The 15,626-nt window shown below is 53.4% G+C and overlaps 1 protein-coding gene across 2 annotated transcripts in view; it reads left to right on the top strand.

Moving 5' to 3' along the window:
* The window catches only part of EFR3B (EFR3 homolog B), a 97,730-nt gene that overhangs the window by 43,833 nt on the left and 38,271 nt on the right, over nucleotides 1–15,626 (top strand). For both annotated transcript variants that reach the window (XM_008162363.3, XM_054728447.1), the window contains exon 3: nucleotides 15,086–15,162. In XM_008162363.3, coding sequence (XP_008160585.3) covers nucleotides 15,086–15,162 — 77 coding nt within the window. The remainder of the gene's footprint in view (nucleotides 1–15,085; nucleotides 15,163–15,626) is intronic.

Below are 15,626 nucleotides of genomic sequence, written 5' to 3' on the forward strand. Positions count from 1 at the left end.
GTATATAAACAGTTGTCAAAACTCACGGCACTGACGCCGAAGATCTGCGTTTATTGCGTGTGAACTGGGTTGCAGTAGGGCAGCAGGAACCCCAGCGAGAGAAGAAAACATGCCCGCAAACAATCGCCGGTCTGTCTGGCACCCCTGGCAGGCAGCGGGCTCCAAGACAGCCAGGGACTGTGCCAGCCAGCACCAGGGCTCCTGCCCAGGACGGTCCCCAGCACCCCAATGACAGCGCTCACTCAGAGCTGCTGGTCAGGGGCGCACGCCGCTGGACAACGTGTGTGCTGAGCAGAGAGCGGGGGAAGCTGGCCTGGGAAGCCCAGCCCGTTGCTGGCAGCCGGGAGGCGGATGACGCGGCCCGGACAGGGCTCATATAGAGGGCCAGCTGGTGTAAGGCCTCGGAGGCATTGCCGGCTCTGATGGACCTTCAGTGACAGGACAGAGCCCGGCTTTCGCAGGCCTGCCGCATCAGCACCCGCAGGGCTGACGGCTGAGCAGGGCCAGGCGTGCGTGCAGGATCGATTTCCCCTCTTCCTCTCGGGGCTCCCGTGACCTCGCAGCCCACTGGGGTGTTACCCTCCTAAGAATGCGTGGCCTTTAATGCCCCGATTATTCACCTGTTTCTTAATAATGTGCTGGCTGTGACATCTCTGCACAAAGACCTATACTTCCCTGGCTAAAAATGGATTTTTTCCCCTCTAATGGCACACAGAAGTGAATAAACCTGAGTCTCCTTTGCAGTCCAGGGATGAAGTGTGAACATCTTGGACTCTGACAGGCACCGGTGTGAATCCCAGCTCTCCCCTGTGACAGTGGTGTGACTTTGGATGTTCCTTACCTGAGCTCAGCCTCATTTTCCTGTAAAATGGAACACTAGATCCCCACCTCAATATTGTTGGAGGGATTAAACAAAATAATGCATTCCCACCCCTTCACGGCTCCTGCTGTGTCAGGAGAGCTTCATGTCCCTGCCAGCTGGGTTTCTGCTCTGGGAGGCCCGCTCAGCTCAGCCGCTGTCTCCACCGATGCTCTGGCTCCTTGCAATGGGCAGACTCTGCTGGAGGGACTTCCTTCCTTAGGCAGGTACCTCCAGAATGCCCGGGTGCACTTGCCGGCTTCATTCAAAATGGGTCTTCGCTGTGCCTGGCCTGCTGCTTACTTGGCATGTTTCGTTTGGCTCAACCCAGGGCCTGTTTTGCATTTTTGCCGAATTCCAGGGCGCGCTCTTGACTCCGTGCGCTCTTGCTTCTGTTTGGAGCTTCCAAAGTGTTGCTTCTGAAACCGCCCCTGGCACCACGACCACCCCGGTCCTGGCCGTGAGTCTCAGCAGCTCTGGGCCCGGTGCCTGCGTTGTGCTCTGGCACCACGGCGCGCGCTGTGACAGACGCTCTGATTACAGACTTGGGCTTTTCAGTGATTGATCTTGGACTCCTAGCCTTTCGGAGTCTGCGGTTTAAATCTGTTGGCTCGTCGGTGTATTTAAAGCTCTCGCCCTCGCGCTCCGTCAGTTTGGCTCCATTGCCATGGAGCTTCTATATCTGATGCCGTGTGCTCACTTGGGAACCTGGAGGTGACGAGTCCAGCCCTTCATAGGCTGCCTGGGGACCACAGTGGGAAACCGAAAGGATTGTGCGGGATGGAGAAAGCATAAATGCGTAGTAAATCCCGAGTCCTGATTTCTAGTTCATATATATATATATAAATTATTGATTTTTTTACAGAGAGGAAGGGAGAGGGATAGAGAGTCAGAAACATCGATGGGAGAGAAACATCGATCAGCTGCCTCCTGCACACCTCCTACTGGGGATGTGCCCACAACCAAGGTACATACACTTGACCAGAATTGAACCTGGGACCTTTCAGTCCGCAGGCTCTATCCACTGAGCCAAACCGGTTAGGCCTGATTTCTAGCTCTTAACTCCCAATTTAAACCAAATTGACGGTGAAATTTCTAAGACTGTTTTCATGTGATCGATTCTACTCTCTGTGCTTCAAGCTCTCTGAGGGCAGGAAGGATCCATGAGAAGGTTTCGTCTCCCCAGAGTTCACGTGCACTTACAATAAAAATCGAGTGCCTTGACGCCGAGAAGTCGGTATTGGGAGGGATGGATTTCAGATGAGTGGATTCCCACCCTTAATCCACCCCCCGGCCCCACCCTGCGCCCAGAACACCTACAGACACACACACATAAGCATTAAGCTCGCCTCTTGCTCTCATGTACTGCGATCCCCTGGGCTTAAAAGGCCCACAAAGTACTTCCTTCCATACATGTAAGCAATACACCACTGAAGCTGATAAACAGTGTTTATAAAGTGAGTGCTGATGAAATTGTACAATACAATACCACCAGTGCTCTGTTAATGGTAATTCTATCATCGAAGCTACAACATACATCCTAGGGTCCTAAGACCAGCCACACTTGAAGCCAAAGATGTCAGCGCCACGTCAGACGTTCACCCCGGCCCAGGGGCCGGCGCCTGCCACAGCATGTGTCCACGGCGATCGACGCAGAGACAGGCCACGCCCGCGCTACCTTTCTTGCTAAATAAATGATCCGTGTCCTATTTCATGCTGCTCCTAACCCAGCAGCCACGGGAGGTGAGATCACACCTCTCCTCCTCCGTCCCCACCTAACCCACCTACAGTGTTTGAGGTTCCGATGTCACCTCTCTACTGAAAACCTGTCCAGAAGGTCACCAGTGGAGGCTGATTGCCCAGCCCCGTGGTCGGCACACTGCGGCTCTTTGGCCCCTTGAGTGTGGCTCTTCCACAAAATACCACGGCCTGGGCGAGTCTAGTTTGAAGAAGTGGCGTTAGAAGAAGTTTAAGTTTAAAAAATTTGGCTCTCAAAAGAAATTTCAGTCGTTGTGCTGTTGATATTTGGCTCTGTTGACTAGTGAGTTTGCCGACCACTGGCCCAGCCCGATGCCTTCACCTCCTCGGCTCTCACCGTTTTACCCTCTCCTGACCGGTTCCACTTTCTGAACCTCACTGTGCCCCTCGCTGTGCAGACGCGGTGAGCTTCTGCCAGCCTCTTGTCTCTAACGGTCTCCGCTAGAAAGTCCCTCGACTCGCCTTCCTTCAGCTGTCACCTCGCCTTGGTGACGTTCATGTGTGAAGGGCGGGAGAGGGGCCAGGGTTGGCGTGGTGTCGCGCACCGCACCTCTGGTTCTCCACTCTGACCCCGGATGTCGTCACTTGGCTCTGGGGCAGGTGAGACACCCACCGGAAACCTCCGCTTTCTTTCTGACTTTGCTGGTCACGGACCTGCCACTTCCCCGGGGGTGGAGGCGGCACATGCCCTGCCTGCCCACGTCGCACACTCACGGTTGTCACACCACCAGTGGACCCTTCTAGTTCAGGGTCTGGTCCTGCTCTTCAGCCAGGATAGTCCCATTCCTAGTGGCCTGTTGGGAGGGTCAGGCCATTCTCCATCGGTCTATCCACCGGCAGTACATGCCTTGTACATCCTAAGGCACAGTAAAGGGTATCGTGGCTGCCCTTCCGTGTAATGACAGTTCTCCCCTCTTGGCCTGGCTCTGGGGGCACTTCACCACCGGGCCCCTCCCTAGTGCTCCAGCTTCCCCATGGCTGCCCTAGACAGACTGGCACCCTGATTTCCTTCCGAATGCTCCCTTGCACTGGCTCCTCTGAGCATTTGCTCATGCTGTTCCCACTGCCTGGAATTCCCGCCCTTCTTTTCTTGGTCAGTATATTGTCTATGCCTGACATCTACTGGGAAGCAGCTCAACTGAAATGACACCCCCCTCCTCGGAAGCCCCAGCATTCTGGCTCAAGTGACACTTGCACTTCCTTTTGTTAGAGCTGCTTGAGCTCATGCCCAAGGGGACAGGGACTGTGCATTCTATTATTTTCCATCTTCCACCGTGTCTAATGTACTCAGCTGTTTGTGTTACAGGCGTGTGTGTGCATGAATGAATGAAATGACTCCCGGGTCTTTAACCAGCTCCAGCAGGACCCAAGCTGAGCAAGTATAGAAAACAATGTGTGTGTGTGTGTGTGTGTGTGTGTGTGTGTGTGTGTGTTTAAACTCTTGGGTTCCAAATCTTTGAACAGCAAATTATTCTCATCAGATTTTGTGAGGCGTTTTATCCTGAAGGGAAAATGGGAGAAACATTCAAAGTTACATATATTTTTACATTAAATGAGTAAGAAAACATTTTTGTTGGGGGAGGAAATGAAAATAAAAACGGAAGCTCTAAGTCAGAGCTGCCCAACAGAACTTTCTACAATGATACCAATGCCCTACATCTGCATGTCCAATAAGGTGGCCATTAGCCACATGTGGCTGCTGAACACACCGTGTGGCTAGTGTGCCCAAGAAATGGAATTTTAAATGTTATTGAACGAAATAACCAGAGGGGACCAGTGACGGCCACAGTGGCTTCCTCGTCCCCTCATCCCTAGGCCCCTGCTCCAGCGCCCACACGGGACGTGATCACTGATAACCCTGCCCTGTGTATCTTCACGGGTCTGCGTGCATCTACAGCTTGTTTATGCACATATGTACACACACGCCAAGTTCGTTTGGCCTGTGAGTGTTTCACACAAATGGTATCATGCTGTCCGTGTGCTGCAGCCTCTTTCCATTGACAGTGTGTTTGGAGAGCTATCGGGGCAGCGCTCATAGCTCTGCTTTATTTATTCAGCTGCTGCATCGTGTCCATTGCAAGAGGTTCCCTCGTTCATTTAGCCAGTTCCCTATGGATGCACATTTAGGTTGTTTCCACACAAAAACACCAGTCCATTCTTACCCACTTCCCTGTGCAGATAAGCAATGGCAGATACTATGAACCAAGGGGAGGAGAGGGACCCATATACCCCCCCACCCCAGCTCCATTTCTCCTTGACCACGTATGGGCGTGAGGGGAGGGCGGGCTGACATGCCACACCAGCCCCTATGTCTGACATGGCCCTCAGGCACCGTTATTATTATCATTTTGTTGGAAACTGGCAGTCAAGTTCTGCTCTGATCTCTGTTTTCACTCCCGTGCTGAGAAGCTGAAACCTAGATTTCAATCACACAGGCCGTGGCGAGCTCTGAAAATGCTGAGACATTAATAACAACTTAAGAATAACAGGCACAGACGGCCTTCATCCGCAGCCTGAGCTCAGAGCAGGCTGAGGAGAACCTGGAGGGTCTGTGCCTCATGCTGAAGGTAGATTTCTCGACCACATTCGTTCTACCCATCTTGGTGCACAAATATAAGATAACATTTTTTTAAAAATATACTTTTTTTTATTGATTTCAAGGGGGGGGGAGAGAAACACAAATGATGAGAAAGAATCATTGATCGGCTGCCTCCTGCACGCCCCACACTGGGGATTGAGCCCGCAACCCAGGCCTGTGCCCTGACCGGGAATCGAACCTTGACCTCCACACAGGTCGGCAAGATAACTGGGTTTAAAGGCCCCTATATTTGCCAGCATTTGCTAATGGGTGTTGCACTGTGAGTACAACAAAGATTCATGGCAGGATCTGTATGGGAGTCACTTTCTAATGAGGCAAAGGAGGCCCAGGCCTCAGGAACGGTGAGAAGAGAAGCTAGCGCCTGCTTCTGGTGGCCACGGTTAATCTTGCCCAATGCTCCCCACCCCCCCGCCCCCAAATTTCAAAGTATGTCAAAATAAAAATTCTTAAAGGTTCCATTTTAACATTCAACCTTGGAGGAGTTAGTGGTAACTGAGCTGGGATAAAAAATGGAGGAGGATGAAGTGATGAATATAGCAGGCACCAACATCCTTTCAATTAGAAACGTCCCCGCAGCCAGGAGCAGGAACGGGCGATGGTCCAATCAGGAACTGAGGCAAGGAGAAAGGAGTGCAAGTGAGAACAGGTAAGGGGGACAGGCTCAGAGGGAACAGACCCTGCTAATCAGGCTTCCGGACAAGTGAAATGGGGGGGGGGGGGCTCATTGGAACTATCTACACCGCGCCTGTGACAGTGAGAAGGGAAAACTCACTGTGGTGTGGTACTCCAGTGGGCCAAGCTGTTTCCTTTACTCCACGTCCCCCGCCCTCATTTAATCATCATTTCCAGAGTTTGGGGCACACTGCAGATGGAGTTTAGCATAGACCTTTCTCATGAAACACTCCACCCTAGGAATTTTTCCATGATGTCACCTATTCTTCAAAGTTTTGCCAGTGAGGTTTGCCCTTAAATTATTTATTCAGATACACGTCAGCCAGCTGGCGAATTTTTCACTCCGAGTCCCTTTGTTTACAAGCGCCTTGGTGAGGGAGTATCCTGGGCTGAGGAGAAGCAGGCATATGAGAAGCAGTGGATGTTTGAGAAGCTGCTGAGGCTGGAGGCTCCCCCACTGTCTTCCCTCCAGATTGTTCATCAGCTTTGGCATTGATTGTACCGGGCAGTTTTCAGACTCTGGCCCCTGGCCCCCTCTGTCTCATGGCTGACCTCACACGTCACTCTGGTGATGTTATTGATGCTGTTATCCCACCGTGGTGGGGGGAGTTTCTATTCCAGTCTCCAGGACACGGGACTCGGGACGTACCATTGAGGTTGGGGATAAGGCATCCGTTTTTGTCACTGATTCCGAGCTTTGGACCGCCTCCCCTCCCCCGTGCTGTCCCAGCTGCAGGTCTTCCTTACTCACGTGTGCCCATCGGCCCTTCCTTTCTCTTCTCTTTGCCACCGCCCTGCTCTGGCCTAATGTTCCTCTGCCTTGGTCCCGGCTCCAGTCTTAGTGGCCCTTCCACTTCTGTTCTCTCCGAACCCAATTCCGCTGGCCAGATTCCTCTTGGCAGGTCTTCCTAATACACTCTTCTCGTCGTCGTCGTCTCACATCTCCTTTTCAACAAACCCCCAAGTGACTCCCCTTGGAGCGACCAGCCCGCCCCTGGTAGGCTGGCTGCCACTGGAGGGAGAAGTAAGGTCTGACAGCCCGTGCAGGGTGGGCAGAGGTAGGCTCATAGTTGTTTGCATTGGTACAACCCACAGCGCCGGTTCAGGTTTTATCATCGGTCATATATAACTTTTTAAAGAACGATCCACCTGAGAAAGTATCCCTTTCTGCTTGAGCACCTTGCGCCCCTGCCTCCGTGTTCACGCTCACTTCAGACCTTTAGACCCCGTGGCTCTGAAGCCGGGGGCCCCTCCTGCTCCGTCCCTGATGCTGTTCCCGCTCCCTGTGTGATCTGGGGCAAGTCCACCGACCTCGCTGACCTTTGGTTTTCTCATCTGAAAACACTAACCTCGGGGGATTTCTCTTTAAGTGCAAAGTGCTTACGCGCATAATGTAATAGGCGCTCGGGAAGCGTCCGTGTTCTCTTCCTACCTTCTTGCTCCACGGCAAGCCCTCTCTTCCTCACCATTCAACACCGCCCTTCTCTTTTAAATAATGTTCCACACGCGTCTCCTCTGACACTCGCCCATCCTGTCTCCAGTTACCTCAGCAATGCTGCTCCGCGTGTGTGACATTTAATTAGGATGCTCCTGATGACACGTCCCACATTCCTTTGAATACATTTTCGTTTCTATTTTTACCCGCCAACGACAGAAGGTCTTCGAGGGCCGAGCCCTCGGCGCTTCAATGGTCTACAAGCCAGCCGCCGGGATGGAAGCCAGGGTTCGGTGCCATCTGTAAAACCAGGGTACTTGCATCCGCCTCGGAGACCCTCTGTGAAGATTAAGTGGACGGATGCAGGTGAAATGCCGAGCAGCGTGCCGGGCACCAGCTCACACACGCAGCTGCGGCCGCCGTCCCGGGGACACGCTCGGTGGCGGTTCTGCCGAGAGCTTCGTCCTTGGGCACCTGGGAGGTGATGTCTGTCCACCTCTGATTTCTGAATCGCTGACTCTGCTTCACACACCAAATGAAAAAATAAAACCCAGAGCCATTCTTGCTTCGAACTTCCATTTTGTTCTATCCTGCCTTTTCATAATAATTACCATAATAACACCCATGATGATAATAGGTAATCATCTTTGAGCGCTTATTATAAGCCGGGAACAGTTCTAAAGACTTTCGTGTATTAACGTATCTCCATCACAGCCCTGTGAAGTAGGCCCTGTTATTCCCGGTTTATAGGTGAGTAGCCTGAGGCACGGAGACTTGGATACCTGGCCTGAATCTGCACAACTCGTGAGAGCTGGGACTGTGAGAGCTGGGACAGCCTGTCTGGCTCCTGAAAAGAGTTGGGATAATTTTTTTTCCTGCTGTTAGTGCTTCCAAGAGACAAAGGATGGAAAACCATTCTGTTTATTTTTAGCTGTGACTCTCTTGAAGAGTGATCCCAAAACCAGGGAAGCGTACAGTTAGGGAAGAATTGAAGCCCTGGCATTAAGTCAGTTTGGACACATTTCTCTCTTTTTAAATCCTCATTCTCAATTAAGGTGGCAGTCAGAGCAGCCAGGGTGGGCTGCAAAGCAGTGAGCATGCTAGAAATGCAAAGAGCTCCGGGCCCTCAGGCTCCTGGTTTGTCTGTAGATTCAGACTCGCACTGGCCCGGCCTGTCTCCCCAGGGAGGACTCGGCTGCCGTTTCATTCCGCTTCCAAGAAAATCTGTTTGGACGCTCGGACTCTGCCTCCTTCCCAGACTCCCTTTCCTCAGCGTTTCCTCTTGGTCTCTCCAATCCCGAATCTTCCCCGACGAGGAGAGACAGGCCCTGGCCCGGCGCCATTTGACGTTTTTATCACCAATAAAACCCAACCAGGCTCCCCCGTCTGAGTCCCGGCTTTAATTACCGAGGGCAGATTGCCGCATCATTCCGAATAATGAAAAATTGGAAACAGCAATGGGAAATGATTAAATAAATCAGAGTCTGGTCAAAAGATGGAATAGTAGGTAGCCATTGACACGAGGCTCTGAAAAATGTTTAGTGAGATGACAGATGCTCACAATATAAGAAGAAGACAGGTTTTTACACTATCCTGTATGATCCCAATTTTATGCATATGTTTTAAAAATATGCATACGTAGAGAAACAAAAACTAGAGCAAATACGCTGAAATTATAGTAGTTAATCATGTATAGTGTGAGTGTGAGTGATGTTTACGTTCGTTTTTATTTTTTCTTATTTTACAGACTTGTACACGAGCATGTATTCCTTTTAAAAATCAGAAATGAGGAAAAAGGGAAAGGGAAACCTTTTTAGTTTTCTTAAAATTTTCCCCTTCGAAGGGCTGTTGATTTTTTTCCTTTCATGGATTCGCCAGTACTTTACAGTTCGCTATACCCCTAGAGATCCAACTCAGGTCTTGCCTCTTCCAGGGAGCCTTCCTGGATTCATCGAACTCCCAGAGATTTCTTCAGTTGTATGGACTGCTTAGTCTCATTGTGACACATCATCAACTTTAAGTGTGTGTGTGTGTGTGTGTGTGTGTGTGTGTGTGTGTGTGTGTGTGTGTGTTGTCCTCGGTAGTGTTTTTTGTTTTGCTTTGTTTTTATGACAAAACCTATATATTTTTAAATTCCTCCTCTTCCCCATCCTACCCTGCCCAGCAAGTACTGTGCAGACTACTAAGGTTCCGTTAACATCAGCTGGACACGAGGCCTGCCCCTTTCTCTCCGAACTTCCTCCGATTCTTTCCAAAGGGTGTCTGTGCCACTGGCCCTGGGTTAAATTTCGTTGTAAATGGTTTACAAAGAATTTAGTTTGCTTTGTTAGGGATGATCAAATCCAGCCCATGCCTTTACAAGGGGATTGTAATGTTAAAAAAAATAAACATGAAATATTTTGAGCAAAAAGGCATGTTTCTTAGTGAATGGGAATAATGGCATGGATGTTTATAAAGAGGGAACCAAGAGCTAGGAGAGGAGGTGGCTTCCCTGGGTCTCACGCTGATCAAAGACATCCCAGATCCTGCCCCTTTCCCCAGCCCTGCTGTGCTGAGGTCCAAGGAAAACGAGACCGAAGAATTCACAGTTTATCTGAGGGGGGAAATATGAGTCACTGAAATAGCCTGAGGGCGGGGGGAGAAGCTTGTACAGGATAATACGGTGCGAAGTACCTACAGAGGTCAGCTGGCGGGGGAATGTGATGCCTAGAGTCGGGGATTATTAACTGGAGGGCTTCCGAGGATCGGCAGGTGCAGGGTACGGGAGGCCCCCTCGCGTGGTGATTGCAAGGCCCCAGCTCCTGGCTCTGACTTGCCTGCTCCCTCACCATTTCAAGCTTCTGCCCTGTCCCTGTCACCTGAACACCCCGCGTCCTCGGGCGCCTGGCTCTCCAGGGCTGGACGGCTCCCCCAGTCCGCTCCTCCTCCGCCTCCCAGCCCTCCTCACACTGGACTCTGATGTGGCCTCCGGCTGCCGGACGAGGGCTGTTCCAGGAGCAGCATGAGCGAGAGGCCCAGCTGCTCCATCCGGGGCATCCCTGGTTGAATACAAAGTTGAAGGGCTGACATTTAACATAATGGCGAGCCGCCTTCACTGCCTGACTGTAAAGCAAAGTGAATCAAGCAAAGATTTGCCTTAAAACTACATATACAGCCCTGACCGGTTTGGCTCAGTGGATAGAGTGTCGGCCTGCGGACTGAAGGGTCCCAGGTTCGATTCCGGTCAAGGGCATGTACCTTGGTTGCGGGCACATCCCCAGTAGGGGGTGTGCAGGAGGCAGCTGATCCATGTTTCTCTCATCGATGTTTCTAACTCTCTATCCCTCTCCCTTCCTCTCTGTAAAAATCAATAAAATAAAATAAATAAAAAAACTGCATATACAAAGAATTGAAGCAAGGAGGAGACTGGCCAAGTGGCATTTGCAAGGACTGGATCTCAGGGGTCAACGAGATGTCCTAGTGACGGTGGCTATGGGAAAGGCGAGCACAGGATGGACCTAAGAAATTGTTGAGGATATATTTTGGGGAAATTGAAGGGAGAATTAGGGGAGAGAGAATCCTGGCAGAGAGGTGTGTGCTGTGTGACCTGGGGCAGGGCACTAGACCTCTGATCCTGCTTTATCTGTGAAATGAGAACAAGTGTAATACCTTCGTGGCTCTTATGAGTGTCATCTGAAATATTTGTCAAGTGCTCAGCCTAGAGTTTGGCACCGATCAGTCGAGGTAATAGGATCAAGCAAACAGAGCAAAAGAGAAACGGGGCTGCAGTGCCTGAGAGTCTTGGGGAGACAGATGCTGCTGGCGGCCAGATGAGAGGTCCGGAGCCCATGGAGCTGCCAGCCGCTGTGAGATCCGCCGTCACATGCTGGGCTGTCACATGCTGGGCAGGCAGAGAGCGGGGCCGTCTCATGCTGGGCGGCACATGCTGGGCCGGCAGAGGGCGGGGCCGGTGCTTCTCACCTGGCTGTGCACCAGGGTCACCGAGGAACACCTCAGGCTCCTTCTCAGAGATGCAAGAGGGGAGGTCAGGGCTGCAACCACGGGCCGAACCCGGGGCACAGTGGGCAGGGAGCCAGCACGTGGCAGGGGCAGGGCAGAAGGAACCCTGACCCCACACTACCCCCCAGCCAGTCCTGGAGAGAGATTGGCCCGTGTGAACCGAGCCTCCAGAGCCCAGGGTGATGGCCACCCCAGAAGACGGCCGGGCAGGATTCAGGCCCGGAGCCGACGGGTCTCTGACAGGAGCGTTGCCCGAGGTCCTCCTGGGAGGACTGGACTGCCTCGCGAACACCGGAGGCCTCAGAAACTCCCTGCTAGGGGAGGAAGCGAGGCCGTTAGTGACAAGTTGTGAAGAGGAATGGACGGGGCGGTACATTGAAGGAGGCCGGGGAAGTTCTCCACCGGAGGGGACAGCTGGGCGGACTCCATATAATGAGGGGGAGCCGGGAGGACGGAGGGAAGAGCATTCCCGAAGGGGAATATTGAGTGCAAGGGCCAAGAGCAAGTGCGCCGGGGCGGGCGAACCGTAAGGAGATGGCAGGGCGGGCAGACACGTCTAACCACAGTTAGAGTTTAAGGTTGGAGGAAGCCGCTGAAATCCGCCATTGGACACCCTGTTAATCCCCGCTGATGTGATTTTTCAGCAACCAGGGCAGCGACATACCAGTCAAGCTGGCCATATCGCATTTCCCTCTCGGACTTAAAATAGGTATAACCGTGCTGGTGACAGAAGAGGCCCCTTAATAAACGGACTTCCGGTGTCCCCTGTTTGGATCGGCCCGCTGTGATCCCCAGAGAGTAAGAGAAGGCAGAGCGCGCTCTCAGAAATGAAAGGACTCAGAATTTAATGGTTTTTGTAGGCACCTGGCTGTGAGTTACAGCTCCACATACGTCTTGGTACTAACATTAAGAATGAATACCATCAGCCCTGGCTGGGTGGCTCTGTTGGTTGGAGTGCTGTCCTGTACACCAAAAGGTTGCGGGTTCTATGCCTATCTCTCTAAAAAAAAAAAAATCAATTTTAGCCCTAGCCAGTTTGGCTCAGTGGATAGAGCATGGGCCTGCAGACTGAAGGGTCCCCGGTTCAATTCAGGTCAAGTTCCGGTCAAGTGCATGTACCTAGGTTGCAGGCTCGATCCCTGGTCCCGGTCAGGGCTCGTGTGCTCTCACATCAATGTTTCTCTCTCTGTGTCTCTCCGCCTCCCTTCTACTCTCTCTAAAAATCAATGGGAAAATATTCTCGATGAGGATTAACAAACAAAATCAATTTTTAAAAATCCTCAGGTGAGGATTTAAAAATTGTTTTAAAGAATAAATACCATCAGGAGCAAGATTAAAGGAATATGTCAAAGGTATCCCTTAATATTTGGTAATGAGCTGTGTTCAGTTACTTCTCAATGTCTCCTGTTCTTTGTCCCCCCCACACCCCTCCCCCTTGTGGCCTGGCTGTAGCTACTTTGAATTCACCTTCGGGATGGAAGCTTCTAGGGGTGCCTGTGGGTCCCCATCACCTCCTGAGCTGCGGCGGCACCCAGAGGCCGGGCTCCTGTCCCAGCTCTTTGCCTAATCGGAGAGAGGCCTTTATCTGCCGTGTTCGGCTCTGATTACCACCCTAAGTGTGGGGCGCTGCTCGGGCCCGTCAGCCCTCTGGCTGAGGTCCCAAAAATCACTTTCGTTCTGTGACGGTCCCTTTCCGACGTGGGGCAGATCAGATGGCGAAGTGCCAGCCCAGAGCCCCACGGCCCACGAAGCCCGGCACGGAGGCTTCCGCCCTGGTGCCCACAATGGGCTTGTGCTGTCCAGGTCTGGGTTTCCAGCAACCTCTCAGGGCAGCCTGGCTCCTGGGCCCCTCAGGAAGGTCCGAGGAAGGGACTGACAGGAGCATTTTAAGTCCTAACTTCACTTCTCTATTTGCTCACGCCCTAAAAGCGTGGAGGGCACCGTCCCTGTCTGAGGGCTGGTCGGGGACGGGGGGGTGGGGGGGGGGGGGGGGGGGGGGAGGGGGCGGGGAGCGGGGCTGCTGGGACGTCTGGGGAAGAAGCATCCTGACAGCAGTGTGGCCAGAGCCAGGCAGCCCCCCTCGGGAGGAAGGCAGGTTTAACTCCTGGGCTTTGAGGCTCAGGAGCGGGAACGTGACCCTCAGGAGCTGTCCCATCACGAGAAATAACCCGGTGCCAGCCGGAGCCCTCACACCTTCTCTGGGGCGAGGCCGGGGGGTGGGGGGGAGAAGGAGATGAGGGGCTGAACCCAGCAACACTGAGCTCAGGGGCCTGGGCTTGCCACCCTCCCTGTGCCTGGCCCCAGGGAGGCTAGGGCTCCTTAGCTAGCCCTGTGGTGGGGAGTGGGGTGCCACAAACCAGCTCTCTGCTATCCTGCTCTCTGGGGGTGCCCCGAAGCTTCCCCAGGACAGCCCATCCGCTCATGTCCAAATCACCCCTAGAGCCCAGATCTCCTCTCCTTCCTCCTCCAGGCACTGCCCGACCCCCACCCCTCCCAATCACAGCTCCCTGAGCCTGCCCTCCGCAGGCCCGCCCGCCTGGGAAAGCTCCTGGTGTGATTAAAGCGATTCCCACAGAAACACTTTATTCTTTTCTGAAAAGCCCTTAGGCCTGACCCTTCCAGGGCACATTTGCATTTCAAGCAGAGAGTTTGTGCAAGCAGAATTCAGCGTTAATTGGTGGAAATGGGGGCAATTGTTTGGGGAGGAGACTTTCCCAGACCCGGCCCTGCTCTCCTCTTTCCTCCCCCAGCGCGGGGAGGGGTGCCGGGCGCCCCGGGGAGGGCCCTGCTCGGGAGGCGGGTTACAGGTGGTTCCCAGAGGCTCCGCTTTCTTCACCAATTGAGAACCCTTTATGGTGGGACCTGAAATATGGAGTACTTTCCCCAAGGTTCGTTTGATTGTCATTGATTTCCTAACACCATCATTTCACAGCACCAAAGACAAATCTCCGTCTCCTAATGGGATAGATGCAGCTTTCTAAAACCAATCACGGTTTTTCCTTGGGCCACAGCGTGGTGGTGGGGGAGGGGGCGTGGCTGGCACTGAGAACCGCGGACTGGCTGCGTCTGAGGCCCTCCCCTGCTCTTAAACACCGGTTTTCAAACACCACGGACACGCTGCCTTAAAGGTGCATTTTCAAATCTTAATAATTAATGGTAATGTTCATTTACCAGGGTTTCACACAACTTTCTATGTTGGAAATGGCCTCGGGAGAGAGAGTGGTAGAGGAAATGGAGGAGCAGAGAATGAAAGAAGTGGGGAGCAAGCAAGGGGGCAGCGGAGGAGGGACCGTATCTCCCAGCTGTCCATCTTCCTGGCACGGGAGAAGATTCCAGAGCTGCAGGAGGCACTTTGAGAAAGAGAGAGAGAGAGAGAGAGAGAGAGAGAGAGAGAGAGTGTGTGTACATAACAGTGCAATATGAGGGGGCAGCACCTGACCTATATGTAAGCTCCCATCCCAAAGCCTCGCCCCTCCAATGCGCCCCCGTGGCCTGGCACTGTGAACAGGTGCTGGGCTGCTGCCATCGCCTGCCTAGGACACTGCGCCTGACCCCAAGCAAAAGGCAGGAAGTGAGAAAGGCAAATGCAGGTGGGGAAGTAGTGGGAGATGCCCGCCCCGGGAAGGATGAGGCCTGCACTCTAGGGGAGGGACCTTTCTGTTTCCCTCTTGGGTTTGGCTCCTTACAGGGCCCCCTGGCCTGGTCCCAGGCCCCTGGGCCTGACCCGGAGGCTGTGCTCATGAGTGTGTCTCTGCCCCTCCAGGTGTATGCGGCTGCTGCGGCGCCCTGCGCCCCCGGTACAAAAGGCTGGTTGACAACATCTTCCCTGAGGATCCCGAGGTGCGTTCCTGCTCCACTGGCACCTGCTGCTGCTGCTCTCCACCTCAGGGTGCTGGGAGGGGAGGCAGGCCTCCAGGGCCCCTCGCTCCTGGGCCCCCTCAGAGAAGGAGAAACCTTGGGGGGTGGGGAGGGGCTGAGGGCTGAGGGATTGAGGTCTCTGAGCTCAGGGCTCTGAGTGGGCGTGGCCTGCTCTGGGCCATTGCTGACCTGAGACATCTTTCCCACTCACGTCTCTGGGTGATGGTTCCTGGAGCTGCCGACTCTCTTGCCGGGACTGTTCCTGTTTAGTGTGAGCACGTCCTGTCTTGGGTTTCGGCTCAGGAGCCCATGTCGTCTCCCGGCTCCCCCTGGGTCTGCCAGGTGTTGGGCTGTGCACACAGGGCACCTGGCTTCTTGGCTTCCAAGCCACCACCCCACCCTCAGGCTGCATCACACGGCGTGTGCTTCCAGGAACGTCCGAGTCG

The sequence above is a fragment of the Eptesicus fuscus genome, chromosome 16 (genome assembly GCF_027574615.1).
Source record: "Eptesicus fuscus isolate TK198812 chromosome 16, DD_ASM_mEF_20220401, whole genome shotgun sequence".
In the NCBI taxonomy this organism is placed as follows: Eukaryota; Metazoa; Chordata; class Mammalia; order Chiroptera; family Vespertilionidae; genus Eptesicus; species Eptesicus fuscus.